This window comes from Poecilia mexicana, unplaced genomic scaffold, assembly GCF_051168715.1.
Source record: "Poecilia mexicana isolate PSO_F unplaced genomic scaffold, ASM5116871v1 scaffold_6, whole genome shotgun sequence".
In the NCBI taxonomy this organism is placed as follows: domain Eukaryota; kingdom Metazoa; phylum Chordata; class Actinopteri; order Cyprinodontiformes; family Poeciliidae; genus Poecilia; species Poecilia mexicana.
The window spans coordinates 23,519,388-23,540,394 of record NW_028263375.1 but is presented as its reverse complement, the minus strand read 5'-3'; the positions used below and the strand labels follow the sequence as shown (position 1 = coordinate 23,540,394).

The 21,007-nt window shown below is 41.1% G+C and overlaps 1 protein-coding gene across 1 annotated transcript; it reads left to right on the top strand.

Annotated features, from left to right (window-relative positions):
- Positions 1 to 4,104: 4,104 nt before the first annotated feature.
- LOC106916482 (transmembrane and coiled-coil domain protein 3-like) lies at positions 4,105 to 20,538 on the top strand. The gene is made up of 4 exons (XM_014984804.2): positions 4,105 to 4,689; positions 15,217 to 16,151; positions 16,613 to 16,748; positions 17,831 to 20,538. Exons 1-4 carry the CDS (start codon positions 4,615 to 4,617, stop codon positions 18,134 to 18,136), a joined length of 1,452 nt encoding a protein of 483 aa, XP_014840290.2. The 5' UTR covers positions 4,105 to 4,614; the 3' UTR covers positions 18,137 to 20,538.
- Positions 20,539 to 21,007: the final 469 nt, after the last annotated feature.

The following is a 21,007-nucleotide window of genomic DNA, read 5'->3' as shown; positions in this document are numbered from 1 at the left end:
GAGAACGTAATGAATGCCAATAAATCATTTCACTTGCAACCTTTGAAAGAAGCGTTTAGCATTCATAGTAAAGTAAACATGTTTGCAGACAGATATCAACCAACTCAATTAACTAATCAAAATTATTCCGGAGTTTTGTGCGCTGTTGGAAGCACACCGCCTCTTGACGACTTTTTTCTCGCTTCGAAGAAGCAAAATGAACAGACTTGCATACGAACTAAGCAAAAAAGAAAAAGCTTCGTGCTGATTCTTTGAACTCGCCTCTCCTTCTGTAAACAGTAGATTGTTTACATGCTCGTTCTGAATTAATAATGCCAAATCTCTATCCTGCCCCAGTGACTTATTGTGAGTAAGTTGCTGCTGGGCGCTGCAGAGTGGGCTAGACTTTCAGGGAGTGTTATTAGCTGATGAATATTTCATTGGGACTCAGCAGAGAGCGGTGTCTGCGAGCTCCTCCTTGCTTTAATCACCCTGAAAAGACATCCAGCTACTTAATACTGTAGTGTCGGTGATAAAAGATGAAAAATAAGATTTCCAGCGCCGTTTTTAGGACGCCATAGTGAGGTCTATCTATTAGCTTATTATGGGTTACCCTGTATGAACCATTAAGCTGTTCTCTCCCGAGCAGGGGCGTCGCTATTTAAAGGGTGGCCATGGTCTCCCTCGTCCAAATTCTGTCGCTAAATGTGTGAATGATTACTATAAGACTTCTAGTTGCTCTCAATCTTCCCCATTTTTTTTACTGAAATGAGAAAAATTGAGATATAATAGAGTACCATCCATTTAAAGTCTTTATATAAAAAAATACTTTATCCCACTTCACCATACATGTTTTTTGGATGTGAGATGATACTAAAGTACTTTTACACCTCCACACGTATTATGTTACAATCACAAATCTCAGTGTACTTTATAGAAAATATACAATAGACAAAGTAATACATGATAATGAAGTGGAATATTACATAACGTGAGTTACAAATTCATTAAAAAAAATTATGTTTCTTGCACGTTTGTGTCATGGGGCGACAGTTTGCTAAACTGTTTTATTCTGAAGTTACACCCTTAGAAGAAAAAAAAAAGCTGCTTTGTTTCTGCTTATTTTGTGCATCCAGAGATCAGAAATCTCGTCATATTCTTCTTCAGAAAACAAATCGGGCTCCATCTGACTGGATGAAGAGCTTCTTTTAACCTCAGTTTTCAACAGGTCTTCTTCCACAACTGCCTTGTTAGCTCCATCTGCCTTCCCGTTAACTCTTGCTACTGCTGGAGCACCAAAAGGTTTAACTGATAGCGCGTTCAGTGTTTGTCCATAGTTAGTGTTTTGCCTGTAGCCTAAAAAGCCACATTTTAGTCATTTCTGACTGCATATTTGCTGTGTTTCTACATGGCAGATGGTAAACCGTAAATGGTTACTTCCTTTTATTTTTCTCTCAGCGGCGGCTTTCCTCTTGCTACTTTTCTGAAACACCAGATTTGTGGCAGTGAACAACCAACTGTTGTCCTGTCAACAGGCGTCTTTCAGGGCGACTGGTGAGACTGGTTGGTGGAACTGGTCCTGTTTCATTTAATCTATTGTCCCACAGTGGGGAAATCTAAATGTAGCAGCAGCATCGAGACATATTCACACGAAACATCACAGAGTTAAAAATGTATAAATACGCTGCACAAGATTACAACATAAAAACTTGCTGTGTAGTGAACATAAACAAAAAAGGTTTGACTTGACGGAAAGCAATCGTAAATAGTAAAATAAATCTATAAATCCAGTCAAACCATTGAATATGATACATTAACTAACAAATGGTTGTTCTCTTTTGATATTTTGAGATGTTGTACATTTTTTAAAGTTTAATTTCCAAACTACTAGTTAATGTTTTTCCATTAAAAGAAAACAAAAAAAACTATATATTTGCTCAGCATCTCTTTTACGCCGGGAGCAGGAAAATGAGCAGACCCTGCCATGACAGATTTGTCACTATACACCCACTCACAATGTTTTGGAGCAAGCAAATATAATGAATTAATAACTACTAGTCTTGTTTTTGGATGCTTTTCACTCCATCATTATGCGTTTGAAATCTTCACTTCTAATAACTTCACAATAATTCAGAGCACATCTTGTTTTAATCCGCTTCCGATCTTTTCACAAAATTGCTTTCCACTTGTGCATTGCAGGCACACACGCACATGTAAATCAGAGTGAATATAACAAATATCCTTAAGTAGAAGCCGGGGATGAGAGTGAACCTGAGAGCCACGGTCTTGGCGTGGACACGGCTACGAAAACGCTCTGGCTGCTTCGTAATCGCTCCCAACAGTTCAGAATGACAAAGCCCCTCATTGAAGGGGTCTGGGATTTTGTGATGCAACTCAGGCTTTTGCGTTTCATGCAGGATGGATAAGCTCATTCCAAGTTACGTGAATCTGAGTGAAAGACCAGTAGGATTGTTCCCACTGGGAGGTGTGTTGCGAAACAACCTAACAGCACTGATGACAGAAATAAACAACAATACACGGGTGTGAAAAACGTGTTTCTTCCTTCTTACAGACTTCATCTTGTTCTGTGCCACAAGAACAAGATCATTTCTGCCAAATGGCAAGACTGCCGGGCCTTTCTTTGTGTTTTCTTTGTAAAAAAAAAAAAAATTGTTCAGTGATTTGAGTTTTGTGTGACAAAAAAATAAGCCAACTCAAACAAAATTCACTAATGGTCAAATATAGTTTAAAAACCAGTTGGAAAAGCCAAGACCAAAGAGTTTTTTTAAATTAAACTCCTTTCTCTTTATGACACACATTAGGCATCTGAAGCACACTTCCTGTCATGCATATGCATCTGCTGACATGTTAAGAATTTTTTCAGCATTTATCGTTCCTCATTTTGAACATTCGCAGATCCAAATCAGATGTTGTGGCTATTTCAGCTCGGTCATCATACTTTATATTTGGACATCCCCGTCAAGCCAGAGATTACGTACAAAAACATAATTAAACTGTCCCCAACTACCACTCGATGAACAAGGAGGGAACAACCTCAAGGCTTTATTTTCTGCTACCAAGTGAATTAGATGTTTTTAAATCTTCATATTAAAATTATATCCCACGATTAGATCAGTTGGTGAACTTTAGCAGCAGGTTTAACTTGGTGCTTACTCTTCGATGCTGCTGCTGCTGCTTTCATACTTCTTATTTTCCCCGATAAGGAGCCCTCGGAAACCAGCCTCTGCCTGACTACCAGCATTATTGATAAGGGCATATCTTCAAAAAAAACATGTCATGGTAGAGAAAGACTGAATGACAGCCATCACACATGACTGAGTACAGAATGGAAAATACTCACCCAGCTAGTATTCATTCTTATTCCAAAACAACTACACTTTTTTGTTCAAAAACAAAAAGTAATAAATAGTTCTAGTGTACAACTAAGCATATTTTAGTATTAGTTTAGTGTAAATGTTTCAACGGTGTCTATCTTCTTGCTACTTTTTCATTAAATAATTTGCTTAGGCTTAGTAAGACATAGCTGTGCAGAGTCAAATGCAGGTTGCAGACGTTTTAGTGATTGAAAACCCGAAGAAGACACACAATAAATAACCATGTCACCTGGTAGGACTTAGCATCAGGCAAGTTATCGCATAGATTGTTCACATGAATTGTGTAAAATGGCCCTAATAAGGAGCCTGGAGGAACTCCCTTTAAAGCAGTAAAGGGGAAGAAAAGATACCCAAAAGCTTGGATGCAATGTTCTACCAGATAGTAGATAGAAGTCTACAGCCTGAACAGATTGCCCAATCTTGTAGTCGATTTAGCGAGATGGTATGATCAGCAGTATCAATGCCATTGGTTGAGTCAAAAGAATAAAACAACAACAAAAAGCTGCACAATATTTTTCGGCCATCTAGGGCATCTTCACCACTTTAAGTGCTGTGAGAGTAAATCTAAAAACATTTTCAACTGTTCCCTGACCAGTTTTGCCAGAACTTTGGGAAAGTACGCAAAATTTAGAGATTGGTCTGTAATTGTTGACATACTGACAGGTTACCACCTTTTGTGCAAGGGGAGAACAGGCTGCCCTACATACACAGGGAATCTTATGTTCAGAAATTGTTAGGTTAAAGATGTAACATATGGTCTGCTGTGTACGAAAACTTAATCTTCACAATTATGGACTGCTTCGCTCTATCACATTAAACCCCGATGAAATATGCTGAATTTTGTTACCAAAAGAAGATTAAAGTTATGGGGAGGAGGAGTGTAAATACTTTCGCAAGGCGCTGTACTTTGCTTTTTTTTTTTTTTGCTCAACTGGTTTTTTTAATCTACCACTGACAGGCAGGCACGCTGAAAGGGTTAAGTCCTCCTCTGTCCCTCCCTCCTCTCTGCAGAGAAGAACAGGCGGAGTTACCTTCACACACAGTTGTTGTATTCAAGAGTACAGTCTCCGTGTGCGGACCGTGGGACACACCGAGAGCCAAAAAAAAAAAAAAAAAAAAACGGCGCTAAACGGGTTGAACATGAGTCTTCGGACCTCAGACTGTGTGAGTTGGAAACTGGTCCCAGTACCGAACTGAAGCCCCCAGTAAGCGCCTCTCCGGCTCCAGATGGGAGGTTATTATGCCCGGGGTAAGCGGAGTAAGCGTATCCGTGCGAAGTTTATCTGAGGAGGAGAAATACCTCAGCAGCCGGATGGTGAGTAATATCAGAGCGAGTTTCTCTGCCCTGGCTTTTCTTTCAGCTGGTTGCGCTGTGTCAGAACCGAGCTTCTTCTTCCCACGCGGTACCAGCGCTGCATTGTTGTCCGTTCGGCTCTCCGTCATGTGGGGCTAACAGCTGCGCCGCTTTAAAGCTCCACAGTTTCTCCAAACAAAGAGCTTCAAGTAACCCGGTTATGCATTTGGGCGGATATAATGGATGCAGAAGATGTGGTAGAACATGAAGCCTGTGGGTGTCTGCGAGCAAAATGCTGAGAGGAGGTGGTGGGGGGGAGGGGGGTTAAATGGCCATGACAAGAAACTGTCCAAATGATTAATGAAGTTCATTATTTTCCTTATGCGTTTTTATTATTTATGTCAAACGTAGAAAAAAACAAACTATCCCTATGTCTTCCTTTCACACCAGTCCCATATTGCCTTTACATCTGGTAATTTTCCTAGAATTTTTTTTTCACTTTTTAATAAATGATGAGCATCAAATGTAGCTGCTGTTTGTGTCCAGGCTCATTTTAGTTTCACCAAATGCAATCCAACTCAACAGTGGGTCAATCTGTGCTAACACAATAAACCTGAGTCATAAGCATCACAAAACCAGTCGTCTGAACAGAAACTAAAAGAGTTGAGTAATGTAATTACAAAGTGTTGCACTGGATTATGAAGGTTTCTGTTTTTTGTGGTCACTCGGTGAGTCAGTTTCAGGTAGTTTTTTAATTGGCCTCTTATCTCCTTCCCCACTAATCTCGAAGTGTCCAGTCATGTTGATAAAATAAAAAAAGAAAAGAAAGAAAGGAATTCTCCAGGCCACCTCGCCAATTTAGTACACCACGTAGTAAAACATATTGTAATATAAACATTTTTAATGTAAAGAACCCAATAATATAATTATTTTCCAATAACATGGAAAGGTTTTTGAACCAGCTGCATAACTGTTTGTCAAGTTCATCATTTATTATTATTTCATTTGACAACATTCTGCTTGTAGAAAATATTTATTGGCACCATATTTGACCAAATCTCATTACGGTGGACATGAATAGAATAAAGGACGTTATTTCAAATCAGAGGTTGTCTAAGCAGGCACTATGAATCCCCAAGCTGGGTGCGAATCGATGTCTGGCTGGTATGAAACGTTTGGTCTAATAATTCACTCGCTTTTCTCAGCCTAATAAGTCGGATATGAAACAATAAGGAGACATCAAAGACGTGATTTGAGCAGTTCCTTAAACATATATTTCCTTTTTTCTCAGAAAAACCAACAACTTTTATTTATTATATAGTCGTCTTATAGACTAGGTAGTACTGCAAAGTGCCATTACTACTGTAATGGTAAATTTGTGAATATGTGTGGTATAAGTTGGTGTTTTGATATTTTAAACACTCTCATTACCCACAAATTGGGAAATCTTCTTTTAAATAGACACACTTCCAGTATATATTTATAAGTAAAGTTTCCAGTTTGTCTCCCTTTTCTTCCCCACTTCACTTTTCTTTAAAAAGAAAAAAAATGCAATAATCTGCACAATTAAAGCGCAATCATTTTTTTTTTTTTTTTTTTTTTTTTTTTTAAGATACCTCACATTTGAATACAGAAAGTCCCAGAGAAACGGGGCTTGCTTCTCTGAAACATTTCCTGGTAGCAATGTTTGACAAGTTCAGAAGTTTCCTCATATTTCGGTGTGATCAGTTAAAGCATGACGTGAAGCGGGTTTTCCAGGTGGCCGGGACGCAGAGAGAGGAGAGCATATGGGACTCTTGAATTACAAGGAAGTCTCCACCTGCAGCTGAACCAACCCTTACACCTGATCTGAGTCACCGTCAGGAGCCACACCAGTCTTTTGGGCTTGGTTGAAAAATATTAATAAGGAACCTCGTTGCAAAACAAGGAAAAACTCTGATTAAATCGTGAAGTGTTTTCATTTTAAGTTTGACACCTTCACACTTAAAATGGTCGCTCGGGATTTCTGGAGAGGGCTTCTGTCGAACATTTATAAGCAGTAAATATCTTACCTGCTGTAGAAAACGCGTCTTCATTTATTATGAATCCAGATTAAGTTGTTGGTGTGGCTGGAACTAGGTCCAAGAGGCCCGGCCCTTTGTAACAGCAGAATACCAGCAATTATAGGGTATTAACCAACAATTATTAATTAATACAGGTATAGAATGCTTTGTATGACACTTATTTGTTTGATTTTAATTCAGTTACTTAAAACAAAATATAGATCAGACTGCTGCAGAATTTAGTGGTAATGCAAAGAATATTATTATTATTACTCTATATTTTAGCCATACTGCTCTTTATAACAACTTGAGCATCGCAAAGCTTATATTAGCTGCGGACAGAGATGCTGTTCATAGCTAGCTAAGTATAGTTTTGAAACTTGGTGCTGCTCTGTGTTTTTTTTTTTATGTCTGAAATTATTTTTACAAATAGGCAGATTTGTCTTTGTTGCAATTGAGGGGAAAATGTGGTAGCTTATATTCTGCCACCTGACTGTGTCTGGTCAGAAACAGGTTGGGGAGGGGTGTCTTGCTACATTACTTTGTTCCATACTGCCTTAGACGGCTCCAGACACTTTAGCCTTTTCTTTTGCCTTTCCTGAGAAAGAACCACAGCAGTCCAACTTAAAATGACAGCAGAGCTAACTTTTCCGAGAGGCTAACCTAGCATTAGCTTGCGTTCTCTCTGTTTTGATATGACTGGTTGATAAATTGGGTCATGACATGTTCCAGTAAATTATGTGCAGAAAGATCTGCTTCTTGTGTGTAGCACATTTTAGCCACAAGGCAGTTCACTGTGCTCTGCATGATGAAAAGATAAGATAATAAACTACTCATGACCTTTTATCAGAGACACACACACACAAAATAAAATAAAATAGAAATCTGAACTATCTTTTTAAAGGACCAGATGGCATTGTGGAAATATCAACAATTTAAAAATAATAGAGCAAAACATTTGCTTGCCTATCTACTTAGTTATCTCTTTCTCACATTCTGCTTGCTGCCGATGACACTCTAGGTTTGTTCCTCAAAAACCTGTTTTTCAGCAGATTTAGTAGGTCAGAGGTCACGCCATGAGTCATGATGTGGTTTCTAACTCCTCTTCTACATCAGGTCGAGGACACACGTTAACGTCTTTCTGAAACAATGCTCCAAACCTTTCTCAGGACAGGCGGGCCCGTTAGATTTTTCATGGTTAATTAGGCGCTTTAAGCCCTCAGCAGCCTTGATGTATCACCGGCTCCATTATTCATCCCATTTTTGAATCATTACACTGACTAACACCAGCATATTTACTGTAATTAGATCCCACTCGATACACAGCAAGCAGACACTGGTAGTGTTAATGGGTTATTGATTTAGTCCCGGACCGGCTCGTCTCTATGAGATAATAGTGAATGTGCCCTAAAGCGATTAATTCCCCAGATCTCATAGGGATGTTTCATTCAGGAAACCTTGTTGCTTTGAATGAGGGTCGTTGTTTGGCTTCATGCTGATGAAAGAATTCAAAGTTTGGACTACACAGGCAGCTGTGGGACGCAGTTGGGAGGAGGAGATGTTGGGGTCAGCTTTTGGACTAAAATGAAAGATGTGCCCCTTGTTGCTCTCTCTCCCTCTCTCTTTCTCTCTGTCTTTGGTCCTCGCTCCATCTCTCTGTGTGAGTCTGTATCCATGAGGATCAGCTGGAGGGAATACCAATAAGCTGCGGAGGCTTCTTCCCCTCTGCGGTTCTGTTCTCCGCTGAAGGGACGGGTTTGTTCCGTCTCCGTGAGCGTGCCAGCTCCATTCCCCTTTCATGCTCATGTGGACTGCCCTCTGCCAGAGGCCTGGCCTAATAGGTGCCCCCTTCATGTGCCACACATAAGGGTCTTGTTAGGCAGATCAGACGGCTTCGGGCCACCGCCGACACCTGTTCCGGAGACCCGACCTGGTAGTTTCCAGAGAATACAGCTGCGACTGTGCGCAGACAGAAGCATAACTTCCTCATCGAGGGAACAGAGAGTGCAGCCTGTTTGCATACGAAAATGTCTGGTTCTTTTAATGTTCTGAATAGGGCTGAAACGATTCCTCGAATGATTCGAGTACCTCGATTACTAAAATTCCTCGAGGAAAATTTACCTGCCTCGAAGCTTCGTTAATTTATGTTTTATTAGTTAGCGCACCGTGTTCCGGCCGGGACTTCATTTGCGTTGCGCGGAGCTCTCACTTCCGCCTCTGAGTTGTTGACAAAAGCTAAGTCTCAGCGGCATAAAGTCCAATCTTCAAGATTGGCCCGTGGGGATTTTATTGATTGATGATAATGCCCGACTTTTTATCGTTTTTGGGGAACCAATAAGCATCCTTAAAATGACTGGGGGAATGCCTGGAGTACGGCAGCATTTCTCCTCCGGGGCTGCTGGTTGAAAGCGAACGGCGGGAAGAGCGCTGAGGTGAGCGGATAGACTGAACAAGGCGGGCGGCTGAGTAGCTGATGCTTACCGTGTAAATGTAGCTTTACCGACGAACCGCACAATACATTTCATATCCCGGTCTGAAGAAACGGGTGGCGGAGCGCATCGTACATGGCTGGTAGATGAGTTTCTGAGTGTGACCAGTGAAGGTGTCGTAAATATCCCGTATTGCTTCCCCCGTGTTCGTCCCCCGGTCTAACGGTTCGTCAGTCCGCTGGTCTATTTCCTCCCCTCCATCTTACGTTCGTTCATTCGCCCTCTCCTCCCACTCCAGGCGGCATTTCCCGCATTTTCAAACCCAAAGCGTGACAGGTTAGGTGGCAAGGTGAGTTTAATTAATCTATTAAACTCACTGAAGATGAATACATAAACTAAAAGCTGGATTGTAGACATTTTTTATAAGCATATTTGTGAGCCTGCCTCTTTGTTATTAAATTCAATAGAATTTCAGATTTTTCTATAACTTTTCTTCTGGTTAACTTAGAAAGTGAGCTATTATTGTTACAGGTTAGTTTTCTAAACTACAAAAAAGCAACTGTTAGGGATGCTCAAATATGAAAAATTGGACTGATATTGATATCTGATAGTAACACCGGTATTATGCCAGATTTACCAATATTTCATTTTATAATTTTTTTTTATCCGATTACTCGATTAATCGTAAGAATAATCGATAGATTACTCGATTACTAAAATATTCGTTTACAACAGCCCTAGTTCTGAACGGAGGGGAGGGAAAGCGGGGTGAGCAAGGAGGTTGCTATGCGCTCTGCTAACCTGGACCAATATTTGTCCTACCAGTTTTTCAGTGAAACACCCTCTGCATACCAGTCTGTCTTAAATAATTTGTAAGCTCTCAGCCCTGCTCTGGTTCAGAGCTAGACCAATACGCTCTGGTCGTATTTTACAATGCTGCAGCTGCTTTTGCAAGAAAAATTGAACCACCAACTACATCATTGATCCAGGAGGAGGAGGAGGAGGAGGACATACTGCAGTGCAAGATAAGCAGCATCTGCAGGATTTTTATCGACTCCTGTGACTTTGCTCAGATTTGGATGTATGTCTTGTGTTAAGATTGAGGCTCAGGCAGATGGATCTTTATTGTGCACAGAGGATTTAAGTGCGTCTTGACGTTTGCTTTGATATATGTAGGGCATTGTGAGTGACGAGGGGGTGGGGGGTTTACCAGACTGAGGTATGGAAGAGCCACTCAGAGGTCACAAGGAGAGTCGAGTGAAGTGTGTCAGTATATATGATGGCGATTGTTGAGATATGAGCTGCTTAGCTTGTCTCTCTTATCTGCCTTGCTTCAGTTTTTCCCACTCCTGCAAATCTGTTTTTCATCTCCTTTGACTTGGGAATCAGGCGGTGGGTGAACATCTGGGGTGTAGATGTCAAAGAAATCACAATTCATGTTTCAGCCTGAGGGAACTCCCTCCTCCCACATAAAAACCCTGACATTTGTTGTTACAAATCAAGAGGAAGAGATGCTACAATTAGCTAGCACGAGGTTCTAATGACGTCTTAACATTTTCTATTGGCTTCTGCTCAGGAAAATATTTCAAAAGATTGCCTTTACATTGATTACTATTGTTAAAGCCCATGCAGTTATTCATAGTTCTGAGATAAATAATTGCACAGAACATTGTGCTTTTCTGCTGGTCATTATTTAGCTGGTTCATAGCAGGTGGTGTTTATTTTCTCAACATGATGATGAACATGAGCTTGTTTAAACTCTTGTTTCAGATATGTTTATGTCAAGTAATATCCAGTTTTTCCTGCTGTGCATTTTAACATACTGTAGCTCCTGTGACAATCATTTCTTCCAACAACTTAAAAAGAGTCGTTGGAAGAAATGATTGGTGGATCTCTGGTAGCCAAGGAATCACAGAAAAATACCTGACTAGTTTTGTTAAACTATTTTTTTAAATGTGCGCTAAATTATTGATGTTTGAGTTACTGACTGCCCATAGCAACAGGTGGAGGAGGGGCATTGATTCACGCTCCAAATGATCACAGTAAACCATTTACCATATTTCGTAATACATTACTAGAAGTTTAAACCGCATGAATGGAATGAGGGGAAGTTTTGATTGTTTTTGAAACCTGTGGCTTCTTAAACCTCTAAGGCCTTAAATTCCAGTCACGACGGTCTTAAAAAAGTCATAAATTTGAGTTGGTGAGGACGTTCTCCTCCTCATTACTTCATCAGTGGCCCCAGCCCTTCTGGACAGACCATTTTTCACCCTGCTGCCTCTAACTCTGTAAAGAAAGTGTGAAAAGTAGGGCAGCGCAGCATCAGATTTATGTGGATGTTTCCATCAGCGGGAGGCTACTTCATTTAAAGCCAAGCCAGTCATCCAGGGAGCAAATTCCCATCAGAGTGACTTTCACTCTTTAGTATCCAGCAGCGGCAATAGAAAGGGGTACATTCAGTTGAAATACGGTTTCATCAAACCTCTCACCGGGAAGCCGGCTGATGTCATACTCGCTAGTGAGTTGTGGTTCATGAATGAAGCTGTGGGTTGTGTGTGATAATCCTGTTACGTTGATGAGGCCTCGTCTTGCCAAAGTCAGCCTTGGGGTTTTTTTTGTCTCTCAGAGTATGCAGCCCTTGCCCTCAGCTGTGCAGCACAAATTCAGAGCTTGTGCTCTGGCTGCAGGGTAAATACACTAATCAACGCAAACACAATGCATCGATCTCCGTGTTTTAAATACGTGATCGAACCTTCGCGAAGAAGATGCGCGGACCGCTGCTGTTAATTTTTTTACAAAGTAAGCACCAGATATATAGGTTGCCTAAGGGTAAAGTTTAGACCCAGTGCTTCAGGAAAAGCTTGTTTCCTCTTGTGCTGGGTTGCACAGGCAGTTTGTTGTGCTCATCATTTGTAAACCAAAAACACTTGGCAGCACAAGAGACCAACATACCAGCCTGGTTCACACTTCCTCTTAAAGGATAAAGATAGGCTTTTGTTCATATGGCAAACAAGTTTGACGATAGGGCAGCGTTTGGTATGTGTGTGTGTGGTTTAGGTAATCTCTACAGGCCGCACGCTGGACAGAGCTGGACTGTGATTGGACACAGGGCTCCTCGGACTGTACGCACGTCAATCCATATGTATCGAGCTCGGTCAGAGACGCAGCTGAGGTGGGACATGACAAAGTGTCTTTTTTTCCCTCCGCACAAAAAGAGTTCTGTGTCCAAGGAGGGCAGATGGGAGGGTGGGACGAGGACAGGCGCTGAAATGCCCCCCCCACGCCCACCAGCAGGCTTGAAGATATGAACATTGGCCACTCTGTGCAGCCGGCACACATAAAGAAGTTACAGCTGAGTCTGCATGGTGCAACCTAAGGAGTCTGACATCAGCTCTGAGCCGAGATGAGATTTGTACAGCATGATAATGTTAAGAGAAACATAATCTGGTTGCTTCTATTTTAAACCAGAAAAGCTACAAGTTTTTTTTTTTTTTTTTTATCTTGATACCAGTTACCGACCCACGCCTGCATGACACTAACATTAAAAAACTTTAAATATTTGTCCTTGAGTTTACCTCTTTGATAATAGTTGAGAAATCTTAAATGGCTCCTGAATTACCAAACATATTACGTATTGAAACAGGGGCAGGTTTATAAAAAACTAATGGAAATGATGACAACTTGTGCTGCCATTTCAGAAGTACATCACCTGAAAAATCTGTTTGCGTTCATATCTATTAGAGACTATGGAAAACATGTAGCTAAAGTTCTCCCAAAAATTTCATGAGATCTGAGGGACAACACTGGACTGAAATTTGCAGTTTTGTCAAAAAAAGCTTTTGTCTGTGTAAAATGCCGATATTCATAGTATAATTTGCCAAGTAATTGGAATCTGCATGGATAACTGGATCAAACTTCAGTCCAGATGTGTGAGGAAGCAGCTTTCTGTTTCAGTCTGAGGATTTGTTCGGTCTGTGTCAGCACACATCTAGTTAGAATTCATCCACTTCGGGGCTAAGCCTCCGCTCATTTCCTCATGACTGTCATGTGTTCGTTGGCGTCAGAATGTGCAGATCCGTTGCTCAAATGTGAAGCTCGCAGTATGTGACCAGTCCATGGCGATGTTGCAATGCTAAGCAGGATTGTGGGCCTAACGCCTCTTAATTCAGCTGAGATCTGTTTATTTGCTTGAATAACGGCGTTATATTTGCCGGGGATTAGCGCAGCTTCGTACCACCCACGGTGCTCGTTGTACAACACTTTGCTGTTTTAGTTTTTAACAGCTTGCACTTCCTGTCATAACACCAGCGTTGAGCCTGTGCTCAGATCTTTAGATGCCACACCAAGCCGCTGTTGCCGTTTCACTGCGCTGGAAGTTAATTTCCCCACCACTCCTTTACGAAAAGCAAAAGCACATTTCAGAAACCCAATAAAAGTCAAACTTTACTTCTTCTCTGCAGTTTCCTCTTCTTCAAGCAGCCTTTGGTTTCCTGTCATTATTAAACTCACTCTTATGTCTCTTAGCGTCGCTCTTTTACTTCCTCAAAATGAGCAGCCGAGAAGCCTTGGTTCTCTTCTGGTCACTGAACTTTTGACTCAGTGACAAAGTGAGTGCAGTCCTTGTGGGGAGAAACGCTAATTAACTGTAAAAGGAGGGAAGGCTGCGTCTGGGACAGGGATTTTCTGAGCCCCGTGGCTTTTGCGTTGCGTTACGACTGACCTACATTACATGCCCATGCTTCTTTGAAACACATTTCATAGAGGCAATCTGAATAATGTCGTCTGCGTTTTACAGCATAAACAAATGGGATTACACACACTGGCTCGTAAAAAGGAGCAGATGTGCCAAATAAGAGCATTACAGACACACCCAGATGGTCTCACAGTGTCAGCAGTGCAATAGCGTGCAAATGTTATTTGGAGGTTCACACTCGAGCATTGAAGGGCGTTGGAGAACATAGAGAAGTATCGGTAAAATAAAAACTTACTCATTGGAACCAGTGGCACCTACTCACAAATTAAAAGTTTAACATGAACAGTTGGGCACATTGGGATTCATGTACAATTAGCAGGATAGAGATTTTTTTTTATTTTTTTTACTTTTAAAAGTGTTTTAATGTAACTAAGGGTCTTTCCACACCTGGTGGACTGGGTTCGACTGGGGATCAAAAGTGCAACATTTGTTGTATTTTCAGTTGGTTTGGTTCACTTTCACACTGCATTGTGTCAAACTATCTAAAACTTTTGTAAAACCTGTTCATCCCCTTCCCTGTGGTGGCACTGTGCCAAGTACCACTGGAGAAAACGACACAAAAACCTCCAGAGAAGACATGAGGACATGTCTTTTTCGCAAATTGTAAACAAAACTGGAGTCGCGTCAGATTTTAGCAGATGCAGGATTTCTCCTTGGTGAAAGATCAGAAGCCACGATTGATCTAGAGATCGATTAAAGCGGCTGGTGTGAATGCACCGTAAGTTTAATTTAACGATGCCTAAGATGGGTTGCACCAATAAATCGGCCGGCCGATATTTTGGGAAATCAGCGATTGGCCAATACTTGCATGAGAAACCGATTTTATCTACCTCTGCAAAGGTCTGAAAATCAGCCACTGAAAGAGGACTGACTGACTGACCCATCCTCCAAGTCACATCTGCCTGTGTACAATTAGCACCAGTCGGTACACTTTTGCCAACTCGGCGACTGTGTTGCAATACGTAGAGACTTTTCAGACAACAAATTTGGTGTTGTTGGGTCAGGCTTTTTAAAAATCGATCATCAGTCAGAAAACTGCAATCAGTGCAACCTTAGAGTATAATTAAGATTATTTATTTTTTCTATACAAGTTAGAAACAGAAGGATTTTACAGGACTTTCCATGTGTGGTTGCAAAACCTGCAAAGAATTGCATCATTTATGAAGTAATAGCCATACCCTGTGGGCTGTCGGCGCATGAGATTGTTCTTTCATTTCCTCCTGGATGGACACTTTTGCTGATGAGACACATTTCTGTTGCAGAACATCTTCTCTGTAAGCGCATCAGTCCGTAATAGAGCTTCTCCTTTTTGTTTGCACTGCAGGACCGGAATACGGAGGCCGGTTTCCTCGGCCTGCCTCTGTCGATGCGTCGGGGTTCTTCGGACAACAACCTGGACCTGGACCTCAACGATGGGAGCCCCCGCCAGGTTCTCGTCTCGGAGGTCCACCGGAGTCGCTCCTGCCTGGACAGCCTCCAGCAGAAGATCTTGAAAGTCACGGAGCAGCTGAAGATCGAGAAGGCCGCCAGAGACGAGAACGTGGTGGAGTATCTGAAGCTGGTGAACAGCGTGGACAAGCAGCAGCTGGGGCGCATCAAGCAGGTGTTTGAGAAGAAGAACAACAAGTCGTCACAGAACATCGCGCAGATGCAGAAGAAGCTGGAGCAGTACCATCGGAAGATGAAGGACAGCGAGGTCCTCCAAAGCCCGCCGCCCCGGCCGCCCTCGGCCAAACGCAGCACCATACCCAGGGAGTCGCCTCGACAGCTGAGGGACATGACCAGCAGCGGGCGCCACCCGACCATGGACAAGATCAAAACCATCGGGCCCGGCGTTTCTCTCTCCCCTCCTTTCTTCTTCAGCAAGCCCAGGGAGTTCGCCAACCTCATCCGGAACAAGTTTGGCAGCGCCGACAACATCGCTCAGCTCAAAAGCAACCTGGACGCGTCGTCCGACGGCACAGGGAAGGTGCTGAGCAGCAGCACGTCTTTGGTGAGCAAGGCCAAGTATCCCAGCGACGACGAATGCTCCTCAATTTCGGCAGACAGCAACGGGAACCCCGGTGCGGGCGGAGCCGTGGTGGGGCAGGGGCAGCAGCCCGGGGGAGACGGCCACGGCAGGTTGGAGCTGTTCTACGAGGAGGTGAGAGAGATAAAAGAGGTCCAGAGCCAGCTGGAGGAAGACATGGACGAGATTAAAGAGCAGTTCAAGAGGGAGTACAGTATTCTGAGCCAAACACTACAAGAGGAGAGGTACAGGTGAGTTGTTTACCGCTTCCTGATCAGAGTTCAGCAACAGACCTGATTTGTTCCAGTTTTTTTTTTTTTTTTATATATATATAAACCCAAGTTTTTTGGGGGGAAATGTGAAAAGGCACAGACACAGTTTCTTTATAGAGTGGATAATTTTGTATGAATATGGAACCTGATTTAATTTAAAGATTTTTCCAGGTTTGAAGATGATGAAATTAGAGACTTCAATCCATATCCCATCATTTCGGATTCATCCAATATTCATTCTGTCTTTATGCGTGTCATTTGTGTGCTCTATATTTAAGGGCCAATCACTGTAGAAGTACATGATATAAATTCATTCAAAATTGAGAACTTGAGCACTTGAAGGGTTTAAGATGAGGAATCGTAAACTCCTCCCAAGCATATTTTTTTTAATGTAGCAAAAATAGTTTCTTCAATCTGTATTTCTGCGTTCTGATTGGCAGGTATGCGCATCTGGAGGACCAGCTGAACGACCTGACAGAACTTCATCAAAACGAGATGGCAAATCTGAAGCAGGAGCTGGCCAGCGTCGAGGAGCGGGTGGCCTACCAGGCCCAGGAAAGAGCCCGGGACATACAGGTTCGTACGGGTCAAATACATTTTAATGATGCTTAAATCTAAGCGGGAACCTGCAAAAAGTACGCAGAATTTATTGCAGTCTTTTTCTGATTTTTCAGAACTCTCTTATTTGTTCAGTGTGATATCTCTTAGATGGCTCTTAAGACGTGAAGTCAAATCTGAAGTTATAATTTGGATCTAGATGTAAGATTAAATCCAGTTTAGCCTTTGGGAATCAGGAATCAAAACAAACAAAAAAAGACGCGGCGGCCATGTTAGTTTTGAAGGTTGATGCGAAACCTCAAGAAGAGGGACTTCATGTTCATCTTTATTTTATTTTTTTTCTAGTTAAAAGTTAGATTGAAAAACTTACGTCAAACTTTCAAAGAAAATAATTCCCCCCCCCCCTTTTTCTGAGACAAACCCTGGAAGTGGAAAAAGTCCAAATCCTTTTGCAATTTTAATTGTCTTGTCAGTATGGAGGTACTTGGAAAAAGTATTTAGTGAGCTCAAGTGATAACCCTAACCCTAAACTTTATATTTTTTGACGACTTCTGTATTTCCTGATATTCATTTTTTCTTAATCACTCTCTCAGCCGGTGTTTTAAAAACATTTAGGCTTTCTTGAATCCTAACTTTATACCCAAATCAATTTGGTAAGATCCAAACTAACCCAGTTAGGCCTTAAAAGATCCACTACTTTCTCACATTAGTTTCAAAGCTTTTGTAGTTCCTTATTTACAATAGTTATAAGTGTCTGTTTATAACATTTAATTTGTTTGAATTATTTCCATGCTTATTGAATCATCCTTTTAAGTTTTTTGAACACATTGTTGGGAGTCAGATCAAAAACTTATGTTCTGCTGCTGTACAATCTCTGAAGAAATCCTCTAATAGATACAACAGCCCTGTGTTGCATTCAGTTATTTTCTGCTAGCTGAGCTTGACTGAGATGCTACATTTCAAACATTTGTGGCCAGATATTCTTCCAACGTCATAGTTTAAAAAAATAAAATAAAAAATTATAAAGTCATTTGATGATTAGAACGTCACCCAAACTGAGAAGCCTTCTGACTGACAGCGTCTCTCCCTGCGTGTCTCAGGAGGCCCTGGAGTCGTGTCAGACTCGCGTCTCGAAGCTGGAGCTCCAGCAGCAGCACCAGCAGCAAACGGTGCAGCTCGAGAGCCCGGACGCTCGGGTCTTACTGGGGAAGAGCATCAACATCATGCTGGCCATCATCACCGTCATCCTGGTGTGCGTCTCCACCGCTGCCAAGTTCGCCGCCCCACTGATGAAGAGCCGGTATCACATGGCCGCGACGCTGCTGGGCGTGTGCTTTCTGACCGTGTTCTGGAAGAGCTGGGACCGTTTACAGTATGCCATAGACAGACTGCTGGTGCCCGATTAACAACGAGAAGATCGCTCTGAAACTCTGATTAACTTAATCACCTTTAGTTGCAATAGGTGTCTAAGAAGATTGGTTGTACAATCTTCAAAAGACGCGATCGCCGTCATTTTTAGAGGTTTGCGTTTTTAAAGACCGACTTAAATTTAATTTCTTTTTTTGTTTGTTTGAATGGAATTTGGTCAAAGCCAGAATTAAACAAGGTGGAAAAGTTTGTTTACTGAAGAAAAATGCAGCCCATTCTATCCCATTTTGTTGCAGTCGGATTATCACACACTCAGGAACAAGACATTACTAATACTAATAGTCACTTTTTGGTCTAAAGGAGTGGTTGGGCAAAAATACTCTTCCTTTGTTTTTGGTAAGTTCTTAGCTTAAGCATTAAGACACCAACAAGGATCCTTCTCAGACTCAAACTAGATTCTACCCTAAATTGCAAACTAGAACCAAAATTCCTCTATTTCTAGAGGTTTGTTCAGAAAATACTTTAAAAATACACCTTTATGCTTTCTCTCAGCTGCTAACACACCGCTAGCAGCAAGTAAGATTAATTTTGCATCACATTAGTCATGGTTTGCTATTTTGATCATGTCAATTAAGACAAAAAAAATGCTCCCTAAAATATACAAACTGTAACAACTAAATTCGGACGGGTTTGGTTTCCAGGCATTTCTAATATTCACTTGCCTCTACTTACCTCTAATTCTCTATGCAGGTCAGCAGTTAGCTGAGTTTAGCAACGAATATTGCTAAACTAAGCTTCTAATTTGACTGTTACATAGGAGATGTTGTAAAAATATGGAAAAAGTCTGCATTTTAGCACTATTTTAGAACTATTTTAGAATTTCTGAACTAGACGTTTTCACCTATTTTAAATATTTGTTAGCTAAGCAATTAGACTTCTGTCTTTGAAAATTTTTGAATAAGCTGTTTAAAGGAGGAAGAGATCATTTATAGTTTATTTTTATCTTGAAACGAAATTGGAAACTTGCACAAATACACCTACCTGCTTCCTTCTTGCTGGTAACCTAAATATAGCTTAGTATCAAATTTGAAACACAATGCTCAACCAGCTAAGCTAAACAAACACATTGAGATCCTTAAATGAGTTGCTGTTCAAATTCAGCAAGCCAACATAAAAACCTATTGTTTGCTGACACGTTTAAAATGCACTTACTTGCTTGTTAGCTCGTGCTAATAGCTACTTAGCTAAGTTCTGCTAACAAAATCCCATCAAATTGCTAAGCTAACCTCATTTGAAAGACTCAAAAGACATGTTCTCCAAAATATGCGAAGTAGAAACACGGGCTCTCAATTTTGAAGCTTGGTTTGCAGATTTTGTTGCGTTTGCAGTCAGAGCTACGCTACCAGACTGTTGCGTTCCCAAATATCGAACTTTTCCACTTAAGGGAGAAACTACAGACTAAAGCTAATGCGTCTGTTCATCATTCTTAGTCTCTTTTACCGTTTGTGTTGTGTTCATCTCTCTCATTTAACTGTTGTTTAATGTGCAATATATTTGATTTCTTGGAGCACTGTTTATTTTTTGTTTTTTAATTTTTTTTTTTAATTCTTAAAGGAGTGAGCGTTTTACATTACTGATTCACAGCAGTGACAGGGGTTTATTGCTGAAGAAACGTGTAAAGAAGTCATCAGTGCTGACATGAGAGATCCATAAACATCTAACCCACTGCTGGACTCTGATAAAACCAGCTGTCTCCTCTCTTAAAGGCCAAAAATCAATGGAGCTGCATTATCTTGCTGGTCGCCTGGTAACAACAACACAGCAGTTCTCCAGTGCAGCCACACACACACACACACACAAATGCACAAAAAGGCACAAACACACATCTTGTTGCTTGGTTTTTCTATGTTATAAAAGTCTTAAGCGCTTACCCAGTTTCATTACTCTGTTTTCTAATAATGTGATGTGGAGCGGGTGGATTATACTGTGAGATGGGGCTTTTTTTTTCTTACAACTAAGGGCAGTTCTTTTTAATAAACTGCCTTGAGTTTCGGAGGAAAACGTCACTGTGTTTTGTGATTAACTACAAGCCAGTGTGTTTGGAATCACTAATGTAATATTTTATGTTTTATCTAATGAGCATCGTCTAAGAAGGACAGCACATAAATGTATAAGGACCACTGATGATGTTTCTAAATCCGTAGTAGCACAGTTTTTGTCACGGTTTGTTGCACCTTTTTGTTTTTGTAGATTAAATTTGTTCTTCTTCTTGTTTTTTTTTTTTTTTTTTTTTTTGACACATTTGAGGAAGTTTCTCCATGATCTCGTTTACATTCTGTATTTTCCTCCGGTGCACTATGTGGTCAATCAGTTGTATGTTTATGCATTCTGTGCCTTTGTCTGGTCATTTCTGTTAAATTAAACAAACCTTTTTAATCAACATGTTTGACAGATTTAAACTGCTGTGCGAAACCTGTTTTTTTTTCTGCATAATTGCACGATTGGGATTCTTCTACTGGTATTCTACTATTTTTGCACAGAGAGTTGGGGAATGCCACCAGACAATTAGGCTTTACATGTCTTTATTTTGTTGTTCTAGAGAGGGAAGTGGAGGAAAGTTCAAAATTTGCATAGTCAGTTTCAGGAAAGGATCTATTTGAGTATTTTCTGCATCGATTAACTTGCAGGTTTTGTCTTTTCAACCTTTATTTCCCTGGGGGATTATTGCAGCAGGAGTCTGATATTACTGCAACCACACTGAAGTTGTTCAGCTTGCTTTACAAACACCCTCTATTAACCCCTTACTACAAATAGTGAGAATTTCAGGAAGACCTAAATTAATGAGAAATGATGTATTTAATTTGGGTCGACTGGGTGGACATCAGAAGGTTGGGGCGCTTGACAAAAGA